Source organism: Stomoxys calcitrans, chromosome 4 (assembly GCF_963082655.1).
Source record: "Stomoxys calcitrans chromosome 4, idStoCalc2.1, whole genome shotgun sequence".
NCBI lineage: Eukaryota > Metazoa > Arthropoda > Insecta > Diptera > Muscidae > Stomoxys > Stomoxys calcitrans.
Genome location: NC_081555.1, coordinates 32588479 through 32614790, shown reverse-complemented (window position 1 = coordinate 32614790; position 26312 = coordinate 32588479). Strand labels below are relative to the sequence as shown.

Sequence of the window (26312 nt, the reverse complement as noted above, 5' to 3'; positions counted from 1 at the left end):
TTCTATTGCGTTTGACTTCTGTACGTTTTATCTCCAAAGTGGATCTGAAAGATACCTGTTGACAGATAAAATTTCATCATTCTTAAAAAGTACTATACCACTTTTCCTGATAGAACCGATTGGAACTACGATATCCCTGGTTATGGAAGTTACATAGACTTATACACGGATGGTTCCAAACTACGGATGGTGGGCTTTGGAGTGTACTCTAAAGATTTAGAACTGGTCATATCGAAAAGGTTACCCGACCACCGCAGTGTGTATCAAGCGGACACCCTTGCAATTAAGAAAGTGGTGGAATGACTAAGATATAATGTCGTAACGACGATTGGCACAAATATCTTCTCAGACAGCCATTAAATCCCTAGAGAACTAATTTCTGAACACAAAAATCGCCCTCGACTATCGCAGATATTTCAACGAGATGGTTGAACAGTTCAAATTTCACCTGTTCTGGGTCCCGAGCCACTGAGATATCCCAGGGAATTCTAAAGCAGACGAGCTTGCGAGACTAGGAACTACCCTGCACATTCCAGGGATACTGGAATCTGTGGTTTTGCCTAAAATGCAAATTGCAAATTTTGCCCATGAACATTCCACTAAGGAACAGGGGCAAACTTCTCACATATTAATGAGTGCAGTCCGATTCAAGTTTAAGCTCAATGATAAGGGGCCTCCTTTTTATAGCCGAGTCCGAACGGGGTGCCGCAGTGCCCCACCTGTTTGAAGAGAAGTTTTACCTCACAAATGTTGCCAGGAGGGGAAAATCACCGCTAAAAATTTTTTCTGATGGTCTCGCCAGGATTCGAACCCAGGCGTTCAGCGTCATAGGCGGACATGCCAACCTCTGCGCTACGGTGGCCTCCCCAATAAAGGCGCATTTATAATCCGATTTCACTGAAATTTGACAAATTGACTTATGCTAGGCTTTTCGACATCAGTGTCGTATATGCTTCAGATCAGTTTACTTTTAGATATAGCTGCTAAAAAGACCAATATTTTGTTATACACATTTGAACAATGACTTTTTTTTATGGGGTCTATGTATATTAGTATACCCCCATGCTATAGGTATAACAAATAAAAATGTCTTTAGTGCTATATGAAGTTCAACTTTATGCGAAAGTAGTTTATTTTAACTCACCACCACATTTTCCTTTTTAATCCACCATACTCCCTCCTTTATACACCTCATTCTCTCTATTTGGCCATTTCATTGCTTCTTCCTCTTTTGCTTTGAAGTTTTTGTAACGATTTCTCCCATTGCGGCATATCAAGAACAATTTTTTTCCCTGTGTGTAGGTACACAGGGAAGCTAAAGGTTAAGCAGAGCCAGTACTTTCGACCTTATTAAGACTTTAGAGGTTCGGCGCTTATTTTAAATATCCCCACAATACATTGGTGTATGTACGCTCTTTAGGGCACCCCCCCATGACTCTTTCTTCTTCTCCCCAATCCACAAAAGCACACCACACACTGTTATTAAATGTTGAGTTTTGTTTTTAAGTTTTCTGTCTGTCCTCTCCTTTTATTTTCACCCATTAACCGCAAATCAGTGTTGCAGTCGGTAGTGATTAAGTTTACCAGCAGTCATGGGTTGTTAAATTATTTTATAATTAAAAAAAATTATTATCGCATAACAAAGCATTAAAAAAATAAAATCAAACTATGCCGACGGACGTGCAAGAACAAAACGCAATGAAATGAGTATAAATCAAAACCACACAAAACAATAATTCCACATATAGTAACTGACTGGGTGGCTGTCGGAGGGGAGCAATGCAGCCCGATATGATGACCATATGGAAAGTACAACAAAAAAGATGGGCACCACTTCCAGTAATCGTCATTTGCGCGCGCGATATGTTGTGGTGCTGCTAAATATGCGGGCTTGGCTTAAGCTTCCAATTTCGATTTGGTGGTGGTGACCTACCAAAAGCAATAACAAAAAAAAAACACTACACTTGCTAGCTCGCTCGCTGAACGCAACAGCCTAATGGCCCCCCAAACAGCAGATATGGGGCTCCATCAAATAGAATGTTTACTCAACATTCACATTTACTCCCATTTATATTGGCACGCAAGAATGTACGCAACGTATCTTTTTAAGGCTCCCTCTCTCTCTCTCGTATTCTCTCCCAACACTTAAGTGGCTCTCGTTAATTCTCCACACACTCGCAGCGCACAAGTGGTGGAGAAATGTTGTTCAGTTCAAAACAAACCTAACAAGTGGAAGCAACCAAAAAAAAAAGAAATGCGAATGCGAATCTGAGATAATTAGAACAACAGAAAAGCTGCAGATAAAAACATACAAACACCTAGAATAAGGTGAGAGTGATTTAGTTGACATATATGAGAATAAGTGTGCAAATTAAAGTGAAAAGAATTAAATCTGAATGCTGTCCTACACATAAGCCAAACCAATAAATGTCAATAATCAAATTGTGCACATTTCATTATGTGAAACGGTCAAGCAAAACGTGATGTGTCACAACATAATACAACTGGAGATACTGTTATATTCGTGAAGTTCGTTTTCTTTCTTTTTCAATCAGTCGGTCGGTCGTTCGTTCGTTTGTTCATTGCTTATTGCTCTGTTTTCTTTAACCAACCCTTTACGCCTTTTCTATTTCAATCCAAACTTTGATAATCAGAAGTCGCGAATAGCCGTGTCTGCAACCATGTCTGCCCCTTTGGCATACGATGGCACATATTTGAAATCCATTTCCGGCATTTTGAAAATCTGTTGCATGGTAAGTACATATCTATCGGCTGTGAGCAATGTAAGGGCAACAAGATTTTATGATGGGGATAATGTATAAGTAGCCCATTTATCCCATTATTCATCAGAAAAAAAGATGAGTCCATCACTCACACACTTCACAAGAAGCATGCATCACTTGTCCGGTCATTTGCTCTATGAATGTTTGCATGTTTTCATATCTGATGATTCAAAAGTGTTTTTTGTTCCTACTCAATGGCGCCTAAATTGAATTCCAATCCCATGGCAAGGAATGTGGGTGTGTGTGCGTGTGTACTTATAGGTGCTACGTAGTGATTTATGAAATGAAACAAAGAAAGACAGAAAGTCGTTAAATGGATATTGTGTTTTTATTAATTAAAATGTAGTCTATGTTAAACAAGTAAAAGCGTGCAAAGTTCTGCCGGAGGGAATCTTCAGAACCCACCACCATGGATTCTGCTAAAAATTAAAATAAAACAAATTTAGTTGAAGGGCATAATTGTATTCTATTTAGAAGCCTGTGGCTGTATCCTCTCTACTATTATGGACCTAGCCCAGGGGGCGTTGAGAAGGTTGTCTGGATGACCGAGATCCAACAGGTTTTGCATAAACCCTAAAAATTCTAAGCTGCTACTTTTCTCAAGAAGGAGAAAATTCTACAAGCTCAGTCTTTCTGGAGCGATTCTTCACAAGAAGAAGAAAGAACGTCGAGGAAAGTGTGTTTGGTCGAGGGGTCCGATGGCGCTATACTCCTGTCTCAACTCGATAGGAAGAAGTTACGAGCTTAGGCCGGGGATGCAAATTTACCCATAAACATTTCTTTAAGGAACAGTGGTAAACTTCTCACATATCAATGAGGTCTGCTCGATTCAAGTTTAAGCTCAATGGTAAGGGGCCTCCCTTTATAGCCGAGTATGAACGTCGTGCCGCAGTGCGACGCCTCTTTTGGGAGAAGTTTTCACAAGTGTCGCCAGCATTAGGAAGAGATAACCCGCGCTGAAATTTTTTGTTTATGATGTTCTCGCTAGGATTCGAACCCAGGCTTTCTGAATTATTGGTCGACAATGTAACCTCTGGGCTACGGTGGTATCGAGGGCAGAGATGGCACACTGGAAGTTTACGGCGTTTGTTCGGCCAATTTTTATCTCATAGATGGCCTTGGACAACGGTGCCCAGCGCAGGATGGCCGAGAAGATACAGTGTACCGCTGTAGTGCTAATCTCTGGAGGAAACAGGAAGTGCTGAATGATATTTTCAATCTATGGCCTTTGAATCTGTAGGCCAGTGGTGAGCACACCAACACCTAAGTACACGGTTTCTAAGCCCATGGGCTTATAAGCATATGTGCTGCTCTTCTGTACGAACAAAGCAATGTGCTATAGTTTGTGGGTATTCGCCCATCACTGCTTTAGTCACTCTTCTATTCTGCTGGAGGATGGGGATGCGACATGGCAGCATGTAATATTCGGCGCGACTGATTACATACCAGGGGATCTTTTTTGTTGATGGGGTGGAAGTCGTTTTCCGCAGAGAGGAAATCTGGACTGGGGGTATACTGCCCTTCCCGGGACCTTTTGTATAATTTGAATCAGATTCTTTCAGGCGAAGAACTTCGCCGCCCTGAAGGCGATGAAGACGAAGTCGATGCGGATGCGGATGCGGATGCGGATGCGGCGGCCAATCAACCCAAATATTGTTACGATATATGGGGTACCCAGCCCTTCCCTGGATGAGACTCTGATGGGTCCAGGCGTTTAAGCTGTGGTGGAAAACAAAGCTGCCGACGGTGTGGTGGAAAACAAAGCTGCTGATCAGGAATAGATCGCTTATTAGCGCATATCATGCTACGGAATCAGTGAACTCTCCCTTATAGGAGCTTCCTGCTAGGGTAGACGCCTTTTACGATTACCGTCAGGCGGCGTTGAAGGCTCTGACATCGGGTCATCTGAGGTTGACACTGGGTAGAAGATGCTAGGATATTCTTCGAACCATGTGAAAGGCTGTCAAGCTCTACTTGGTCCTAGACCAAAAAGGTAGGTGGAAAACAAAGCGGCCGACGCGCTGACCAGAAATGGATTGCTTATTAGCGCATATCATGCTACAGAATCAAAGAATTCTCCCCAGTAGGAGCTTCTTGGTGGAAGATGCCTTCTACGTTGACCATCAGCCTGCGCTGAAGGCTCTGGCGTTGGGTCAAATGAGGCTGAGACTGGATAGAAGATGCAAGAAGCTTCTTAAAGCTCTGTGAAACGCTGTCAGTCTCTATTGGGTTCCAGGCCTTTAAAGTGTAGTGGGAAATAAAGCGGCCGATGAGCTGACCAGGACTGAATCGCTTATTAGCGCTTATCATGCTACAGAATCATTGAGCCCTCACCTGTAGGAGCTTCTTGTTGAGGTGGACGCGTTCTACGATGACCGTCAGGCGGCGCTAAAAGCTCTGGCGTCGGGTCATGTGAGTTTGAGACAGGGAACCATGTGAATGGCTGTCAGGCTTTGCTGGGTCCCGGGCCATCAAGGAGTGGTGGTAAACAAAGCGACCTACGAATTAGCGAGCTTATTCGCGCTTATCATGCTACGGAATCAGTGAGCCATGCCCTGTAGAAACTTCTTGCTGGGGTAGACGCCCTCTACGATTACCGTCAGGCGGCGTTAAAGGTTCTGACCTCGGGTCATGTCGGATTGAGACTGGGTAGAGGATGCAAGGAGCTTCTTCAAGCCATGTGAAACGCTGTCAGATTCTGCTGGGATCAAGAGGTGGTAGAAAATAAAGCGGCTGACGAACTAACCAGGAATGGATCGCTTATTAGCTCATATTATGCTACGGAATCAGTAAGCCATTTCCTGTAGGAACTCTTTGCTGGGGTAGACGGTGGGCTTGTGCTGTGGGTTGTAAAGTTTGCAAAGCCCTGTGACCGAGTAATTTGCGGTGGACGTCGCTTATACTGGTGCTGAGGAAGCATGACATTGGACTGCTGATAGAAGTCCCAAATGGTTTCTGCAACTTCAGATCCTTGACATTGCGCTGAACACAGGGTGAGTCAGACGAGGAGAAGTTGATACGGTAGAGCACCTTTTATGTCACTACTCCGCAATTCCGCGAAGAAGATATCGGATAATGGGTTAACATCTCTATCCCTCCAGGGACTAAGTCCTCTTGTCTATGTAAAGTTATGTAGAGATCTGAAGTGGCGGACATGGGTAGTCTTCTTGTCATTTTGGAATTCTGTATAGACATGAATTCCATGAATCAATCATGGAAACCCCGTAGCACAGAGGTTGGCATGTCCGCCTATGACGCTGAACGCCTGGGTTCGAATCCTGGCGAGACCATCAGAAAAAAATTTTCAGCGGTAGTTTTCCCCTCCTAATGCTGGCAACATTTGTGAGGTACTATGTCATGTAAAACTTCTCTCCAAAGAGATGTCACACTGCGGCACGTCGTTCGGATTAAAAAGGAGGCCCCTTATCATTGAGCTTATACTTAAATCGGACTGCACTTATTGAAATGTGAGAAGTTTGCTCCTGTTCCTTAGTCGAATGTTAATGGGCAAAATTTGCAATTTTACTCTCAACGATGGGAATTTTTTCCGGTCCGCCTGTTTTCCTACTCACTTGTCTTGGGCGTTGGCTTCATTATACCCACTGCCATAGTATGGGGGACATTATAACGACGAGTTTTATACTTTATCTAAAGGGCAGTGGAAGCGAAAGACGGTATAACTTTTTTTGAGGTTTATCGGTTTTTTTCAAGAACTTCAGTTCATACAGATATATGGATTTACTAGGGGTCAAAGGAGATTTTTCCTAAAAAGTTTCAAAATTTATCACCTTTATATTAAATTTGTTAATCTTTGGTTCGAATTTTAAAAATTAGGACAAACATGTTCTGTGCGTTAGTCGTTGGGGATTATATATAATGAACCTTCGACTCGATTTCGTGGCCACTGGAAGACACATTTGTTATCTTATTTCGCTAAGATGTTGCATGAAGGGTTTTGGATTTTGTAAGTAGCACGGAATACCTAACTTAAAATTTTCTTTTTAGAGGTTACTTTATAGTTTTTAGAGCGCAACAAGCCGATTACTGGGTTGGGTGTATGTCCATAGTGGCATGGGGCGGATTAATATCTGCACCCTCTTTTCAACCTAACCTAACCTTAGTTGAACAAATTCAGCCCAATGTGAGTGACACCATTGTTTTTATTGCGGTATTGAACTCTACTCATCCGCACTGGTATGTCAAGTACGCTGCCACTTCCGCTACAGGAGTGCCAAACCTTTAACTACCAAATATTAAACAGCTTTTTCATTTTTTACTTTTCCACCGTTTGTTATTTAAAATGTTTCCCCTTAATTCTTGGAATTTTCTAAGTAAATTTGTCCTCAACACATCATGATGTCATAAACAGGATTTTGCGAAAGTGAATGCCATTCTCTAGAAAACTTACCATGTGTTATCGAAATGAATGAAGTCATTTTTTTGTATTCTAATGTCATAAACACATGGTCAGACAACAATCCCTTCAATATACCTTATGACTAAGGAGTGATTACACATTCACTATGACACCCTTGTCCATAGGATAAAGGCGAGGAATGTTGACAATTGTTGCATTATGTGTGTTCGAGAATTCAAAAATTTGTGCAAATTTGCACTAGTTCTTACCGGAAGTCGTTCGCATACTTTAATTGTCAGCAGAAAAGAGCGGAAAAGTGCGTGAGAGTGAGCAAACTTTGATAATTTGTTAATTGAGAGCTCTCAAATTTCTATTGGAGATTTTTTCCCAACAGAAATTTGAAGCTCGAACAGCTGTTTTATAAATGACAAAAGAGAGTAAGTCTGTGGTTGAAAATTTTTACTGGAAAAATACGCAAACGGGCCCATTATTCTACTCATAAGTATTCAGTGAAATTCGGTTAAATGATTTATCTGTCTTGGTTTAGTTAGTTTCACTACATTGCCACCTGCAGTCTATCAACAATTCAAGGTAACGAAGCATCCGAACTTTCAATGTTTAGGTTGGCCACATGATCTTGGAACGTTCTAACTTCCCAAACAAGTAAAAGAGCGCTAAGTTCGGCCGGGCCGAATCTTATATGCCCTCCACCATGGATCGTAGTTGTCAAGTTCTTTGAATAACTTTTTCAAATATATATGAGCTTGCCATGACTGTTAGAAGTCATAGAAAAATACCATCTCCAATTTCAGGCAAGTCGAGTAAAAATTACGCCCTCCAGGGGCTTAGAGTATCAAATTGGGAGATTGGTTTATATGGCAGCTATATCAGGTTATCAACCGATTAAGACCATACTTGGCTCAGTTATTGGAATCATACCAAAACGACATATGCAAAAGTTTAACCAAATTGGACAATAATTGCGCATTCTAGAAGCTTAAGAATTCTAATCCGAAGACCGGTTTATATGGCGGTTTATATGGTCTAAATCGGTTATCAACCGATTTAGACCATACTTGGCACAGTTATTGGAAGTCATACCTCAACGATATGTGCAAAATTTCAGTCAAATGGGATAAGAATTGCGCTCTCTAGAACCGATTTGAACCATATTTGGCACAATTGTTGGAAGTGGTGCAAAGACCACCATATTTGGCACAGTTGGTGGAAGTAATATCAAAACACGTCATACCAAATTTCAGCCAAATCAGATAAGAATTACGCCTCATAGTGGCTCAAAAAGTCAAGATTCATGATCGGTTTATATGGCAGCTATATCAGGTTATGAGCCGATTTGACCCATATTTGGCGCAGTTGTTGGAAGTGTTAACAGATAACACTCCGATTTAGCTCTTCAGCTAAATCGGATAAGAATTGCGCCCTTTAGAGGCTTAAGAACTCAAGACCCAAGATCGGTTTATAGACCGATTAGGCCCATTTATAATCCCAACCGACCTACACTAATAAGAAGTATTTTGTGCGAAATTTTAAGCGCCTAACTTTACTCCCTCGAAAGTTTGCGTGCTTTCGACCGACAGATGGGCGGACATGGATAGATCGACTTAAAATGTCATGACGATCAAGACATTTTAAATCGCATATTTCGAGGTGTTACAGACAGAATAACGAAATTAGTATACTCCCATCCTATGGTGGAGGGTATAAAAATGAGCTTGTATGTCGCTAGAGGCGAGGTTGTGGATTCCCCACCCGCAAGCTCGTCTGTTCTACAGTTCACTGAGATATGGCTGCCATGATATGCTTTGTATTTTGCGATTTACAAAGGTAGTTGTACTTCGATTTTCATTTGGAGGCGTCAGTGGTCGTAGATACTTGCCTAGCCACGACCACCATACGCTGAGTATAAGTCCACCAGACCACCACACCATATAAAGTGTGATTTTTTTAGAGCTATAGGAAGGTTAAAAAAAACACACACACACACACATAAAATTCAGCAAAAATGCATGAAATCTTTATTTGAGTCGATAGAACGGTCCATATTACTTAATGTTTGAAGATTATTTCATGCAAATGTTGACCGTGACTGCGCCTCAAATGACCCATCCGCTTAGTCCAATTTTGGCATACTCTTTCCATCATTTCGGCCGGTATCTAACGAATAAATGCTTCAATGCTGTCTTCCAATGCGTCAATTGAAATGGGGTTGTCTGTATAGACATGAGCTTTAACATAGCCCCACAAAAAATAGTATAGAGGCGTTACATCGTACGCTCTAGGAGGCCAATTGACCGGTCCCGAACGTGAAATAAAATGTTCACCAAACGCGCCTCACAATAAGTCTATTCTCACGCGTGCTGTGTGGCATGTGGCACCGTCTTGTTGAAACCACATGTCATGCAAGTAAAGCTCGTGCATTTTGGGCATAAAAAAATTTAATATCATCTCACGGTAGCGCTCACCATTCACAGTTACGTTACGGTTCGCATCATCTTTGAAGAAGTTCAGTCCAATCATGCCACCAGCCCATAAACCGCACCAAAAATGGAAATTTTGCAAATTTTGCCCATGGACATTCCACTAAGGAACAGGGACAAACTTCTCACATATCAATGAGTACCTCACAAATGCAAGGAGGGAAGGGAAAAACACCGCTGAAGGGAAAAACACCGCTGAAAATTTTTTTTCTGATGGTTTCGCCAGGTTCGAACCCAGGCGTTCAGCGTCATTGACGGCCTTGCTAAGCTCTGCGCTACGGGGGCCTCCAATAAATAAACCCCACCAAACTGTGACTTATTCTCGATGCATTGGTAGCTCTTGGAATGCTTCTGGCTGATCTTAACTCATTAATCGACAATTCTGCTTATTTACGTTCCCATTGAGCCAAAAATGAGCTTGGTCGTAAAATGGAAGAAGCGCGCGATAACTTTCTTTACGGAGCGCGCATTTTGATAATAAAATTCAATAATTTGCAAGCTTTGTTCGTTTGTAAAACGATTCATGATTAAATTACAGACCAAACTGAAGATGTTTGACAGTGAAACAAAACACGAAACGTGTTTCCAAAAAGAAAATAGCTAAAAAATCACCCTTTATAATTCCCCAGTACCATTTATGAGGCCGGGGTTGTGCACCACCCTCTCCTAGCACTTGCGCACAAATTTAAATGTTACGTTCGCACTCAACCTTAAAATATCTATCACTCGATCCCACATTGTCATATTCGGCCAGTTATCCAATTTGGGGTGGTTTTAATGGTAGAAGGCCGCATAAATGCTTCAACACAAATTTTAATTTCATATTCGTTATCTACTCCCAAGTGCCTTTCGTTTAAACCCCATATAGCCTTGATCGGCTTATATTCTCATTTTGTGGTGGGATTAGGGGGGATGTGTGTGAAGATAAATTCCGAATTTAACTAGTGGAGACACAAACCACTGACTTAACAGTTCTCTGTTACTGCCATTAGCAGAACACTGTTAAGGAACTTTGTAGGCAATTAATTAATTTAAATAAAGTATTTGTTCATAAAAATTAAATTTCAAACACACAAAAAACCAAAAAAAGATCTAGAAAATAATAAGGTGATCCAACATTATAATTTAGTTCCCTCGATAACGGCAAGGTGTACTAACAAGATAAAGAAAATTGTAAAATTCATTGATCCACTGTGCACAAATGGAAAATAGGAAGGCGACGAGACCGACATCAAACGACAGCTAGGGAAGCCTAGTTTCTCATACATATGCTCACATTTTCCAAATAATCGTCCAACTATCAAATTTTAGGCAAAAACTTGAAAAAATTACCCAAAAAACTGAAAAAGTAAATTTTGCGTGAACCACTGTGCGAAAACGGAAAATAGTAAGGCGATGAGACCGGCATCAAACGATAGCTAGGGAAGCCTAGTTTCTCATACATATGCCCACATTTTCCAAATAATCGTTCAACTATCGAATTTTAGGCAAAAACTTGAAAAAATTACCCAAAAAACTGAAAAAGTAAATTTTGGGTGAACCACTGTGCGAAAACGGAAAATAGTAAGACGATGAGACCGGCATCAAACGACAGCTAGGGAAGCCTAGTTTCCTATACATATGCAAACATTTTCCAAATAATCGTCTAACTATCGAATTTTAGGCAAAAACTTGAAAAAATTACCCAAAAAACTGAAAAAGTAAATTTTGGGTGAACCACTGTGTAAAAACGGAAAATAGTAAGGCGATGAGACCGGCATCAAACGACAGCTAGGGAAGCCTAGTTTCCTATACATATGCAAACATTTTCCAAATAATCGTCTAACTATCGAATTTTAGGCAAAAACTTGAAAAAATTACCCAAAAAACTGAAAAAGTAAATTTTGGGTGAACCACTGTGTAAAAACGGAAAATAGTAAGGCGATGAGACCGGCATCAAACGACAGCTAGGGAAGCCTAGTTTCCTATACATATGCAAACATTTTCCAAATAATCGTCTAACTATCGAATTTTAGGCAAAAACTTGAAAAAATTACCCAAAAAACTGAAAAAGTAAATTTTGGGTGAACCACTGTGTAAAAACGGAAAATAGTAAGGCGATGAGACCGGCATCAAACGACAGCTAGGGAAGCCTAGTTTCTCATACATATGCAAACATTTTCCAAATAATCGTCTAACTATCGAATTTTAGGCAAAAACTTGAAAAAATTACCCAAAAAACTGAAAAAGTAAATTTTGGGTGAACCACTGTGTAAAAACGGAAAATAGTAAGGCGATGAGACCGGCATCAAACGACAGCTAGGGAAGCCTAGTTTCTCATACATATGCTCACATTTTCCAAATAATCGTCCAACTATCGAATTTTAGGCAAAGACTTGAAAAAATTACCCAAAAAACTGAAAAAGTAAATTTTGGGTGAACCACTGTGCACAAATGGAAAATAGTAAGGCGATGAGACCGGCATCAAACGACAGCTAGGGAAGCCTAGTTTCCTATACATATGCAAACATTTTCCAAATAATCGTCTAACTATCGAATTTTAGGCAAAAACTTGAAAAAATTACCCAAAAAACTGAAAAAGTAAATTTTGGGTGAACCACTGTGTAAAAACGGAAAATAGTAAGGCGATGAGACCGGCATCAAACGACAGCTAGGGAAGCCTAGTTTCCTATACATATGCAAACATTTTCCAAATAATCGTCTAACTATCGAATTTTAGGCAAAAACTTGAAAAAATTACCCAAAAAACTGAAAAAGTACATTTTGGGTGAACCACTGTGTAAAAACGGAAAATAGTAAGGCGATGAGACCGGCATCAAACGACAGCTAGGGAAGCCTAGTTTCTCATACATATGCTCACATTTTCCAAATAATCGTCCAACTATCGAATTTTAGGCAAAGACTTGAAAAAATTACCCAAAAATTAAAAAAAGAAATTTTGGGTGAACCACTGTGTGAAAACGGAAAATAGTAAGGCGATGAGACCGGCATCAAACGACAGCTAGCGAAGCCTAGTTTCTCATACATATGCCCACATTTTCCAAATAATCGTCCACCTATCGAATTTTAGCCAAAAACTTGAAAAAATTACCCAAAAAACTGAAAAAGTAAATTTTGGGTGAACCACTGTGTAAAAACGGAAAATAGTAAGGCGATGAGACCGGCATCAAACGACAGCTAGGGAAGCCTAGTTTCCTATACATATGCAAACATTTTCCAAATAATCGTCTAACTATCGAATTTTAGGCAAAAACTTGAAAAAATTACCCAAAAAACTGAAAAAGTAAATTTTGGGTGAACCACTGTGCACAAATGGAAAATAGTAAGGCGATGAGACCGGCATCAAACGACAGCTAGGGAAGCCTAGTTTCCTATACATATGCAAACATTTTCCAAATAATCGTCTAACTATCGAATTTTAGGCAAAAACTTGAAAAAATTACCCAAAAAACTGAAAAAGTAAATTTTGCGTGAACCACTGTGCGAAAACGGAAAATAGTAAGGCGATGAGACCGGCATCAAACGACAGCTAGCAAAGCCTAGTTTCTCATACATATGCTCACATTTTCCAAATAATCGTCTAACTATCGAATTTTAGCCAAAAACTTGAAAAAATTACCCAAAAAAATGAAAAAGTAAATTTTGGGTGAACCACTGTGTGAAAACGGAAAATAGTAAGGCAATGAGACCGGCATCAAACGACAGCTAGGGAAGCCTAGTTTCCTATACATATGCAAACATTTTCCAAATAATCGTCCAACTATCGAATTTTAGGCAAAAACTTGAAAAAATTACCCAAAAAACTGAAAAAGTAAATTTTGGGTGAACCACTGTGTAAAAACGAAAAATAGTAAGGCGATGAGACCGGCATCAAACGACAGCTAGGGAAGCCTAGTTTCTCATACATATGGAAACATTTTCCAAATAATCGTCTAACTATCGAATTTTAGGCAAAAACTTGAAAAAATTACCCAAAAACTGAAAAAGTAAATTTTGGGTGAACCACTGTGTGAAAACGGAAAATAGTAAGGCGATGAGACCGGCATCAAACGACAGCTAGCGAAGCCTAGTTTCTCATACATATGCCCACATTTTCCAAATAATCGTCTAAATATCGAATTTTAGGCAAAAACTTGAAAAAATTACCCAAAAAACTGAAAAAGTAAATTTTGGGTGAACCACTGTGCACAAATGGAAAATAGTAAGGCGATGAGACCGGCATCAAACGACAGCTAGGGAAGCCTAGTTTCCTATACATATGCAAACATTTTCCAAATAATCGTCTAACTATCGAATTTTAGCCAAAAACTTGAAAAAATTACCCAAAAAACTGAAAAAGTAAATTTTGCGTGAACCACTGTGCGAAAACGGAAAATAGTAAGGCGATGAGACCGGCATCAAACGACAGCTAGCAAAGCCTAGTTTCTCATACATATGCTCACATTTTCCAAATAATCGTCTAAATATCGAATTTTAGGCAAACACTTGAAAAAATTACCCAAAAAACTGAAAAAGTAAATTTTGGGTGAACCACTGTGTAAAAACGGAAAATAGTAAGGCGATGAGACCGGCATCAAACGACAGCTAGGGAAGCCTAGTTTCTCATACATATGCTCACATTTTCCAAATAATCGTCCAACTATCGAATTTTAGGCAAAAACTTGAAAAAATTACCCAAAAAACTGAAAAAGTAAATTTTGGGTGAACCACTGTGTAAAAACGGAAAATAGTAAGGCGATGAGACCGGCATCAAACGACAGCTAGGGAAGCCTAGTTTCTCATACATATGCTCACATTTTCCAAATAATCGTCCAACTATCGAATTTTAGGCAAAAACTTGAAAAAATTACCCAAAAAACTGAAAAAGTAAATTTTGGGTGAACCACTGTGTAAAAACGGAAAATAGTAAGGCGATGAGACCGGCATCAAACGACAGCTAGGGAAGCCTAGTTTCCTATACATATGCAAACATTTTCCAAATAATCGTCTAACTATCGAATTTTAGGCAAAGACTTGAAAAAATTACCCAAAAAACTGAAAAAGTAAATTTTGCGTGAACCACTGTGCACAAATGGAAAATAGTAAGGCGATGAGACCGGCATCAGACGACAGCTAGGGAAGCCTAGTTTCCTATACATATGCAAACATTTTCCAAATAATCGTCTAACTATCGAATTTTAGGCAAAAACTTGAAAAAATTACCCAAAAAACTGAAAAAGTAAATTTTGGGTGAACCACTGTGTAAAAACGGAAAATAGTAAGGCGATGAGACCGGCATCAAACGACAGCTAGGGAAGCCTAGTTTCTCATACATATGCAAACATTTCCAAATAATCGTCCAACTATCGAATTTTAGGCAAAGACTTGAAAAAATTACCCAAAAAACTGAAAAAGTAAATTTTGGGTGAACCACTGTGTGAAAACGGAAAATAGTAAGGCATTATCGCCCTTTATTGCGTCCCACAAATCCAGCGTTACCAGCAAACTTTTCATTTGCACGCTCCAAACCACGTAATTTTCTCCATTTAGTTTTTCAATTTGTGCCATATGTCCAGACATTTTTCTGATTTTTCCTTTTTTGCTTTACAAAACACAAATATTTTTTCCAGAAATTTTCACAACGAATTCAAAAAAAAACACAATTCCAGGCCAAATTTATTTTTCACAAGCGTATGTGACTGGGCTCATAACCAATGTTGATGGAAGTTTTTATTGAACCAATTTGAACATAAGAAAATAAGGGTGACAAACAATAAATGTAAAAGCAAAATATTTCAAAGCCTACTACTACTTATATTCTAATACAATAATACAGTTGAATTGACAAAGTATGAAATTCAAATATTCTAACATAGACGATTATTTGGAAAATGTGAGCATATGTATGAGAAACTAGGCTTTGCTAGCTGTCGTTTGATGCCGGTCTCATCGCCTTACTATTTTCCGTTTTCACACAGTGGTTCACCCAAAATTTACTTTTTCAGTATTTTGGGTAATTTTTTCAAGTATTTGCCTAAAATTCGATTGTTGGACGATTATTTGGAAAATGTGGGCATATGTATCAGAAACTAGGCTTCCCAGCTGTCGTTTGATGCCGGTCTCATCGCCTTACTATTTTCCGTTTTTACACAGTGGTTCACCCAAAATTTACTTTTTCAGTTTTTTGGGTAATTTTTTCAAGTTTTTGCCTAAAATTCGATAGTTGGACGATTATTTGGAAAATGTGAGCATATGTATGAGAAACTAGGCTTCCCTAGCTGTCGTTTGATGCCGGTCTCATCGCCTTACTATTTTCCATTTGTGCACAGTGGTTCACCCAAAATTTACTTTTTCAGTTTTTTGGGTAATTTTTTCAAGTTTTTGGCTAAAATTCGATAGGTGGACGATTATTTGGAAAATGTGGGCATATGTATGAGAAACTAGGCTTCGCTAGCTGTCGTTTGATGCCGGTCTCATCGCCTTACTATTTTCCGTTTTCACACAGTGGTTCACCCAAAATTTCTTTTTTTAATTTTTGGGTAATTTTTTCAAGTCTTTGCCTAAAATTCGATAGTTGGACGATTATTTGGAAAATGTGAGCATATGTATGAGAAACTAGGCTTCCCTAGCTGTCGTTTGATGCCGGTCTCATCGCCTTACTATTTTCCGTTTTTACACAGTGGTTCACCCAAAATGTACTTTTTCAGTTTTTGGGTAATTTTTTCAAGTTTTTGCCTAAAATTCGATAGGTGGACGATTATTTGGAAAATGGGGGCATATGTATGAGAAACTAGGCTTCCCTAGCTGTCGTTTGATGCCGGTCTCATCGCCTTACTATTTTCCGTTTTTACACAGTGGTTCACCCAAAATTTACTTTTTCAGTTTTTTGGGTAATTTTTTCAAGTTTTTGCCTAAAATTCGATAGTTAGACGATTATTTGGAAAATGTTTGCATATGTATGAGAAACTAGGCTTCCCTAGCTGTCGTTTGATGCCGGTCTCATCGCCTTACTATTTTCCATTTGTGCACAGTGGTTCACCCAAAATTTACTTTTTCAGTTTTTGGGTAATTTTTTCAAGTTTTTGCCTAAAATTCGATAGTTAGACGATTATTTGGAAAATGTTTCCATATGTATGAGAAACTAGGCTTCCCTAGCTGTCGTTTGATGCCGGTCTCATCGCCTTACTATTTTTCGTTTTTACACAGTGGTTCACCCAAAATTTACTTTTTCAGTTTTTTGGGTAATTTTTTCAAGTTTTTGCCTAAAATTCGATAGTTGGACGATTATTTGGAAAATGTTTGCATATGTATAGGAAACTAGGCTTCCCTAGCTGTCGTTTGATGCCGGTCTCATTGCCTTACTATTTTCCGTTTTCACACAGTGGTTCACTCAAAATTTACTTTTTCATTTTTTTGGGTAATTTTTTCAAGTTTTTGGCTAAAATTCGATAGTTAGACGATTATTTGGAAAATGTGAGCATATGTATGAGAAACTAGGCTTTGCTAGCTGTCGTTTGATGCCGGTCTCATCGCCTTACTATTTTCCGTTTTCGCACAGTGGTTCACGCAAAATTTACTTTTTCAGTTTTTTGGGTAATTTTTTCAAGTTTTTGCCTAAAATTCGATAGTTAGACGATTATTTGGAAAATGTTTGCTTATGTATAGGAAACTAGGCTTCCCTAGCTGTCGTTTGATGCCGGTCTCATCGCCTTACTATTTTCCATTTGTGCACAGTGGATCAATGAATTTTACAATCTTCTTTATCTTGTTAGTACACCTTGCGGTTATTCAGGAAACTAAATTTTAGTGTTGGATCACCTTATTATTTTCTAAATCTTTTTTTGGTCTTTGTGTGTTTGAAATTTAATTTTTATGAACAAATACTTTTTTTAAAATTAATTAATTGCCTACAAAGTTCCTTAACAGTGGTCTGCTAATGGCAGTAACAGAGGACTGTTAAGTCAGTGGTTTGTGTCTCCACTAGTTAACTTCGGAATTTATCTTCACTCACATTTAGGGGGGTGGGGCTGCCCCCCTTACTTGGACCTCATTTTTTATGTCATACTCGTAATCTATTCCCAAATACGTTTCATTTGAGTCTCATATTGGTATGATCGTCCAAAATACCTATTTTGGGTAGCCCCCCAATTTTTAATATCATATTCGTTCTCTACCCCGAATACCTTTTATTTGAGTTCCATATTCACCCGATCGGTCAATTTTTGATTTTGAGCGGTACTTTTGGGGCAGTTTTGGGCTCGAGGCTGTCACCTAGGTACTTGAATCAAATTTTTGTTATCGCATTTATGCCCTACCCCCTAATACTTTTCATTTGAGTCCCATATTGTTCCGATCGGTCAACTTTTAATTTTGGGCTGTACTTTTGTGGTGGTTTTGGATTTGGGGCGGCCCCCTAGGTACTTGAACCCAATTTTTAATATCGTATTCGTTCTCTACTCCCGAATACCTTTCATTTAAGTCTAATATTGTCCCGATCGGTCGACTTTTGATATTTGACGGTGCTGTTGGGGTTAGGGGGAGGGTCCGCCCCGTTTCCGATATCAAAAAAAAAATTATATTGCCTATTGCTCATTCAAATTCAAATTTCAAGCAAATCGGTTCAATCGTTTTTGAGTCCATACGAAACAAACAAACACAAATTCATTTTTATATAGATAGCAGAAGGAGAATGATTTGAGGAAGGGCATGCTCAAATATTTCTATGTTCTGTTAAAAATATATTCTTTTTATACCCTCCACCATAGGATGGGGGGTATACCAATTTCGTCATTCTGTTTGTAACTAGTCGAAATCGTCGTGAAATTTTATGTCGATCTAGCCATGTCCGTCCGTCTGTCCGTCCGTCCGTCCGTCAGTCTGTCTGTCGAAAGCACACTAAATTCCGAAGGAGTAAAGCTAGCCGCTTGAAATTTTGCACAAATACTTCTTATTAGTGTAGGTCGGTTGGTATTGTAAATGGGCCATATCGGTCCATGTTTTGATATAGCTGCCATATAAACCGATCTTGGGTCTTGACTTCTTGAGCCTCTAGAGTGCGCAATTCTTTTTCGATTGGAATGAAATTTTGCACGACATGTTTTCTTATGATATCCAACAACTGTACCGAGTATGGTTCAAATCGGTCCATAACCTGATATAGCTGCCATATAAACCGATCTTGGGTCTTAACTTCTTGAGCCTCTAGCGTGCGCAATTCTTATCCTATCAGAATGAAATTTTGCACGACGTATTTTGTTATAATATCCAACAACTGTGCCAGGTATGGTTCAAATCGGTCCATAACCTGATATAGCTGCCATATAAACCGATATTGGGTCTTAACTTCTTGAGCCTCTAGAGGGCACAATTCTTATCCGATTTGAATGAGTTTTTGCACGAAGTATTTCGTCATGATATCCAACAACTGTGCCAAGTATGGTTGAAATCGGTCCATAACCTGATATAGCTGTCATATAAACAGATCTGGGGATTTGACTTCTTGAGCTTCTAGAGGGCGCAATTCCTATCCGATTTGGCTGAAATTTTGCATGACGTATTTTATTTTTACTTTCAACAACTGTGTCAAATAAGGTTCAAATTGGTTCATAACCTGATATAGCTGCCATATAAACCGATCTGGGATCTTGACTTCTTGACCACTAGAGGTCGCAATTATTATCCGATATGCCTGAAATTTTGTATGACGGATCCTCTCATGACCATCAACAAACGTGTTTATTATGTTCTGAATCGGTCTATAGCCCGATACAGATCCCATATAAATCGTTCTCTCTATTTTACTTCGTGAGCCCCAATGGGCGCAATTCCTATACGAATTGGCTGAAATTTTACACAGGTCTCCAACATATAATTTAATTGTGGTCCGAACCGGACCATATCTTGTTTTATTTTTAATTATTTTAATATCTAATTGATAGGCACTATAGTAACATGCTTTTTCTTTCTCTTATCTTTTCATATGTCGCTCTTCCAACCGATCAACACTTCTCAAAATGGCTATCTTACTATACTAAATATAGGTATGCTGCTTTCTTGGATTCCTGTGCATTGTCTGCAGTTCGGTGCAGTTGCGCAATTTTCGGGGGAGTTTCTACTGTGCAATTGCCATGCTTGCTTTTGTTTGCAGTGGTTGTATGATGTTGGCTCGCCTCTTCCAAGTATGGCAACGTAAATTCTTAACATTCAATGCCATCAAATATGAACTTATCATGCATGTACTCCTCGCCTGCCTTTGTTTCATTGCGGGCTGTGTGAGTATATCATTGGACGTGATAGCCTATACAATAGCAACGGTAAGTAAAACAAAATACCACAAAAATCGATGTAAAGGGTGATTTTATAAGAGTACTAGCTGACCCGGGCCCGCTCCGCTGCGCCTTCTCTTACTTTATATGGAACAAAATTTTCCTTGAAATATTTATTTTCGACAATTAAAGAGCTTCTAGTGAAATACCATGCTACGAAAATAGATATAAGTGTCTTTATCTGAATCCCATATGATATTTATTGGTCTACGAATTTAAGTTTGGATGTAAGGTGGCCGATAAGGCCGATATTCTCATGATATCTGATTTAGAGATGTTTTCGGGGGTGAGGTGGTCCCCCAGGCACTTGGCCCTGAAAAAATATCAGCATCGCGCTCTTCTTTCAAATACCATTTATTTAAACCCCTTATTTCCATTGGTTTAGGGGAGTTTACACGATGAGGCGTCCCCCAAACACATGGCCCCGAAATTGGTTATCAAATTCGTTTTCTCTCAAATATCATCTCAAATAGCTTTCATTTTAGCCACATATTGGCATGGTCGAAAAATGTTTACCCTTTGGGGGGTGTTTTCGGGGAGGGGTGATGCCCTTAATACATAGTCCTACATTTGGATATCAATTTTGTATTCTACTCCCAGATACCTTTATTCGAGACCCATATTGCGATGGTCAGTAAAAAAATTGCTGTTTGTGGGGTATTTTGGGAAATGGGTAGACCCTCAGAAAATTGGTCCCGAAAGTGGGTATCAATTCTTGCTCTACCCCCCAATACCTTTCATGTAAGCTCCACATTGACATGGTCGTTAAATGTGCCCAATTTAGGGGTGTTTTGGGGATTGGGGTGGTCCCCCAAACACTTGGCCCGGAAAATATATCAGCAATGTGCTCTATTCTCATATAACTATATATCATTTATTTGGACCCCATATTCCCATTGGCCTCAAAATTGGATATAAAATTCGTTTTCTAATCTCATTTAAACTCCTTATAGCAAAAGTCAGCAAATATGTCCGGTTTGGGGGTATTGGCCCTAAAAACTATAAATATTTGGTTCCACTCTCTTTAGGACCCAAAGTGTCTTGCTGAGCAAATACGTCCTATTTGGGGGTTGTTATGGTGGTGGAACGTCCCCTAGACAGTTTGTTCCTAATGATGATATCAGATATGTGGTCTACTCCCAAATACCTATAATTTTTTTTTTTTTTTTTTTTTTTTTTTTTTTTTTTTTTATTCGTTTCTTTATTTTGCAATTATCATTTTAATCCATAATTTCATACAAAATTAATAATGTTTGGTTTATATATATAAATATTTACAGTTCATTTGAAATTAATTAATTTTGCAAACAAGAAACAAGCAAGTTACTTTGACAATGGTTTTGAAAAAACCGTCAGTCGTAAAATAGAAGTTAATATCATGTTCTCGTAAAATTATATTCATTTATTAAGAATTCTCTGTACTTTGAACCAGATTTTAAATATGTGACAAGTTTTCTCCAGTGGTTTACATTACTGCCGTTTAAAATGTTTATTGTATCTTCTTCAGTTAATATTGGTGTTTGAAAGATTCGTATTCTGAACTCTCTCATAACTGGACAAACTCCCAAGAAATGGCGTATAGTTTCCTCTTCATTCAGATTACAAAGGGAACAATTTTTCATTTCATTCTCCGCGTAAAAATTCGTTGCATTCAAATGGACTAATCCGCATCGCGCCTTAAATATCCAAGATATTTCCTCGCTGGAAAAAGAATCAGTAAAGTAAAATTCTCCTCTAGTGTGATCTAAGAATTTATATATTCTTGACATGCTTTGTGATTTTTTCCTCAGATTTTCATTTATTAATTGTATTTTTTTATTATAAACAATATGTGAATTAAAAATTTTCCATTCATGTTCCTGGGAAGTATTTGGCCATTGGACGTTCAAATTTTCCGCTAGTGCTTTGACCTCCGTTACCCAGAATACTTCTTCCTGCAACAGCAATTTTGTTAGTATTTTTGGCAATCGATTTTCATGGTACTTGTACATTATTTGGTAAATGTAATGTAGATGAAGATTTATTGTGTATAAATGGCAATTTTCGACAGATGTCTCCAGCATCAACGCGTAATTCGGGGTGAAATTTGGTATTTTAAGTATTTTCTTCAGAAAGTAGCGTTGCAAATTATCAACTTCCTCAAAGTGAGAAAAGCCCCATACCTGAGCCGCATATGTCTGAATTGATCGAACGACAGCTTGATATACGTCCCACTTCTTTCCTATCTTTATTTCTCTCTTTCGAAGTAAGCAATCCCACGTTGCATTTATAGCTGTTTTTGACTCATCTGTTCGCTTTTCTATATGTTTTGTAAATTTTAGTTTCGGCGTAAATGTTACTCCTAAATACTTATACTCATTTACTACTTTTATCGGCTGCCCTCCGTATGTCCATTTTTCGTTGTGGCTCTGACGTCCTCCATTTCTAAATATCAACATTTCTGATTTGTCCATGTTTACTTTAAGGTTCCAGGTATTGCAGTACATTTCTAATTTGGAAATCATGCTCTGCATTGTTGATATATCATCGGCAAGTATTACTATATCGTCCGCGTATAACAGAAGTCTTATGTTTAGATGTTGAATATAAATTCCTCCTTCAAGATATTCATGCAAATCATTAATGTACAGTGAGAAAAGTATCGGTGATACCTATAATTTGAGCCCCATATTTCCATAGTCGGCAAACATGACTGGCTTGGGGGGGTGTCTTGGGGGATTGGCGGCCACTCAGTGAGTTGGCCTTGAAAATATATATCGGATTCGTGTTCTACTCTAAAAACCCTCTTATTGAGCCTCATATTACAATAGTCAGCATATACTTCCCATTTGGGTGGTGTTGTGGGGGTGGGGTACCCCCATGGACACTTTTCCCGAATATTGATATCAGATTCGTGCTTTACTCCCAAAGGCCTTTCAATTGAGCCCCATATTGCTATGATCGTAAATTTGTCCCCTTGAGGGATGTTTTTGAGGAGAGGCGGCCTCTCAAACACTTGGTCCCATATTTGGATATCAGATTCGAATTCTACACTTAAATACCCTTTATTTAAACCCATATTGCCATGGTCAGTAAATAAGTCCTGTTTGAGGGGTGTTTTGGGGAGGGGGTGGACCCCCAGAAAAAAACCCTCTTATTTGAGCCTCATATTGCAATAGTCAGCAAATACTTCCTATTTGGGTGGTGTTGCGGGGGTGGATACTTTTCCCTAATATTGATATCAGATTCGTGCTTTACTCCTAAAGACCTTTCATTTAAGCCCCATATTGCTATGGTCGTAAATTTGTCCCCTTGAGGGATGTTTTTGAGGAGAGGCGGCCTCCCAAACACTTGGTCCCATATTTAAATATCAGATTCGAATTCTACACTTAAATACCTTTTATTTAAACCCCATGGTCAGTAAATAAGTCCTGTTTGAGGGGTGTTTTGGGGAGGGTGTGGACCCCCAGAAACGTGGTCCCACTTTTGGATATTAGATTCGTATTCTACTCGCAAATACCTTTCATTTGAGTCCCATATTGCGATGGTCGGTAAATATGTCCGATTTAGGGGTTGGGGTGGTCCCCCTAACACTTGGTCCGACATTTGGACGTTTTCTTATCCTAAATACCTTTCATTTGAGTCCCATATTGTCGTGATTGGTATAAATATATGTTTGGTAGGTTTAAGGGTGGGGCGGCCCCCCTAGGTACCCTATCCGAAATTTGGATATCAAAAATACTTCTTATTAGTGCAAAAATACTTCAGGTTGGTTGGGATTGTATTGGGTTGCCCAAAAAGTAATTGCGGATTTTTTAAAAGAAAGTAAATGCATTTTTAATAAAACTTAGAATGAACTTTAATCAAATATACTTCTTTTACACTTTTTTCTAAAGCAAGCTAAAAGTAACAGCTGATAACTGATAGAAGAAAGAATGCAATTACAGAGTCACAAGCTGTGAAAAAATTTGTCAACGCCGACTATATGAAAAATCCGCAATAACTTTTTGGGCAACCAATAAATGGGCCATATCGGTCCATGTTTTGTTATAGCCGCCATATAAACCTATCATGGTTGTGAGCATTCCAAAATTATGTGGCCTCTATCTAGACTAGAAGGACACCGTGGGGCAGAGATTAGCATGTCCGCCTATGATGCTGAACACCTGGGTTCGAATCCTGACAAGACAATCAGAAAAACATTTTCAGCGGTGGTTCACCCCTACCACTGCTGCCAACATTTGTGAGACTATATAGAACATCTACTGCGTGTGTAAAGCGATCTGGTAGCAATCTGCCATCAGACTCACTTAGACGTTTTCGTTCGTTGTGATATCAAAGGAACAGACGAAGGAAGATGCCTTCTATTGTAGTTTCTATCGTTAAGCTATAGAAACCAGAAGGCATCTTCTTTCGTCTGTTCCTGTGATATCACAATGGACGAAAACGTCTAAGTGAGTCTGATGGCAGATCAATCTGCAGCAATCTGCCATGAGACTCACTTAGACGTTTTCGTCCATTGTGATATCACAGGAACAGACGAAAGAAGATGCCTTCTGGTTTCTATAGCAGTGGTAGGGGTGAACCACCGCTGAAAATGTTTTTCTGATTGTCTTGTCAGGATTCGAACCCAGGTGTTCAGCATCATAGGCGGACATGCTAATCTCTGCCCCACGGTGTCCTGATGGCAGATCAATCTGCAGCAATCTGATGGCAGATCAATCTGCAGCAATCTGCCATCAGACTCACTTAGACGTTTTCGTCCATTGTGATATCACAGGAACAGACGAAGGAAGATGCCTTCAAGTTTCTATCGTTAAGCTATAGAAACTAGAAGACATCTTCCTTCGTCTGTTCCTGTGATATCACAATGGACGAAAACGTCTAAGTGAGTCTGATGGCAGATTGCTACCTAACCTAACTGTTTACAATAGGTTTACCGCACTGCTCTCATTGCAAGTCATATTCTTATTGCAAACATGCTGATAAGCTAAAAGTAGCATGACACGACTACTGCAAAAGCTGAAATGACGTCGCACAGTGATGTTGCAAACATTAATTGGAACAAGTAAAAAGACATTAAGATTGATATGGGGGTTATATCAAGATATAGTCCGATATTGCCCATCTTCGAACTTAACCTGCCTGTGGAGTAAGTAAAAGTAAAGTAAAGTAGTGTGATTTCAACAGACAGATGGACGGACGGACATGACTAGTTCGTCTTAGACTTCTACGACGATCAAGAATATGTTTACTCTATAGGGTCGGAAAAGGATATTTCGATGTGTTGCAAACGGAATGACAAAATGAACATACCCCCACCCTTCGGTGGTGGGTACAAAAACACTAACCTAACCTAGTTGAGAAGAAAAATCTGGCACAACAGTCATAATAGTCTGGCTTTAGTATTTCGCCTTGGAGAAACATCATTTCTTGTTTACACTTGCCCTTATTTTCAATTTGTATTTAGAAAATAATGTAAAGATGTGGTTTAGAAATATTTTTTATTACATTACATTTTTTTCTTCTTTCATTTCAGTTCTTCATATTCCTCGCTTTCAGTTTCTACACATTCGATGCTTATTTGTGTTATCGCATTTATCGGCAGTGCGATGCACAAACTCAAACCCAAACTCAACCGCAGATTGCTTAGCTGTAATCGCATTTAAACTTTTAAATAATTTTATACGAATTGTAATTACAAAAAAAAAAAAAAAAAACAAAAAACTGAGAAACAAACATACATTCTTATGTATAATAATATGTAGGTTACTATTTATATAAAAAAAATAATGTTGTTGATTATTTTATTGTATCCTATCCTAGATGGACATACATACATACGATGATTACGTACATATGCCTTCAAATGTATGACATTATGTTGAATTGTGATTATTTTATAAATGAATTATGAAGCATAGTTCTAAGTCAAATGTTAATAAAAAAAATGCACATTAATTTTATATTTATAAATGAAATTGTGATAAAATTTTATTCGGTAGAAAAACGGAAATAGCCATATAGGCCTGTAAGTATCTAAGTTGAGTATAAGGTTTAGGTTAGGTTGAAAAGAGGGTTCGGATATTAATCCGCCTCATGCCACTATGGACATACACCTAAGCCAGTAATCGGCTCGTTGTGCGCTCTGAAAACTAAAAAGTAATCTCGAAAAATAAAATTTTAAGTTAGGAAATCCGTGCTACTTACAAAATCCTTAATTGTTTTCCATACAACTCCCCTAAGTTGGTTCATATCCGGTTTTGTGTCTCCACTAAGTGCCGGTGTCTTTTAGCAGCGGAAGCCGGACAATTACATAGGAAATGATCTAACGTCTGCTCATCTTCTCCACATGCTATCACTTGCCGCACCGATTTTGCGTAAATGAGCT

At 38.8% G+C, this 26312-nt stretch overlaps 1 protein-coding gene across 2 annotated transcripts; it reads left to right on the top strand.

Moving 5' to 3' along the window:
- The first annotated feature begins 1666 nt into the window (after positions 1-1666).
- On the top strand, positions 1667-25890 carry LOC106090287 (uncharacterized). 2 transcript variants are annotated; one of them, XM_013256421.2, is made up of 4 exons: positions 1667-2328; positions 2655-2753; positions 19658-19930; positions 25461-25890. In XM_013256421.2, the coding sequence occupies exons 2-4, from the start codon at positions 2682-2684 to the stop codon at positions 25572-25574; spliced, it is 459 nt and encodes a 152-aa protein (XP_013111875.1). In that variant the 5' UTR covers positions 1667-2328; positions 2655-2681; the 3' UTR covers positions 25575-25890. The 2 variants fall into 2 exon arrangements, with proteins under 2 accessions (XP_013111875.1, XP_013111874.1); XM_013256420.2 differs by having other exon boundaries at positions 1670-2753; positions 25461-25889.
- The last annotated feature ends 422 nt before the right edge of the window (positions 25891-26312 follow it).

What these genes read in the sequence shown, in the direction of transcription:
- LOC106090287 (XM_013256421.2), top strand. Translation starts at nt 2,682, where the DNA reads ATGTCTGCCCCTTTGGCATACGATGGCACATATTTGAAATCCATTTCC. An exon ending in TTTTGAAAATCTGTTGCATG is followed by an intron (nt 2,754 to 19,657) that starts GTAAGTACATAT and finishes TACTAAATATAG; the next exon opens with GTATGCTGCTTTCTTGGATT. An exon ending in TAGCCTATACAATAGCAACG is followed by an intron (nt 19,931 to 25,460) that starts GTAAGTAAAACA and finishes CTTTCATTTCAG; the next exon opens with TTCTTCATATTCCTCGCTTT.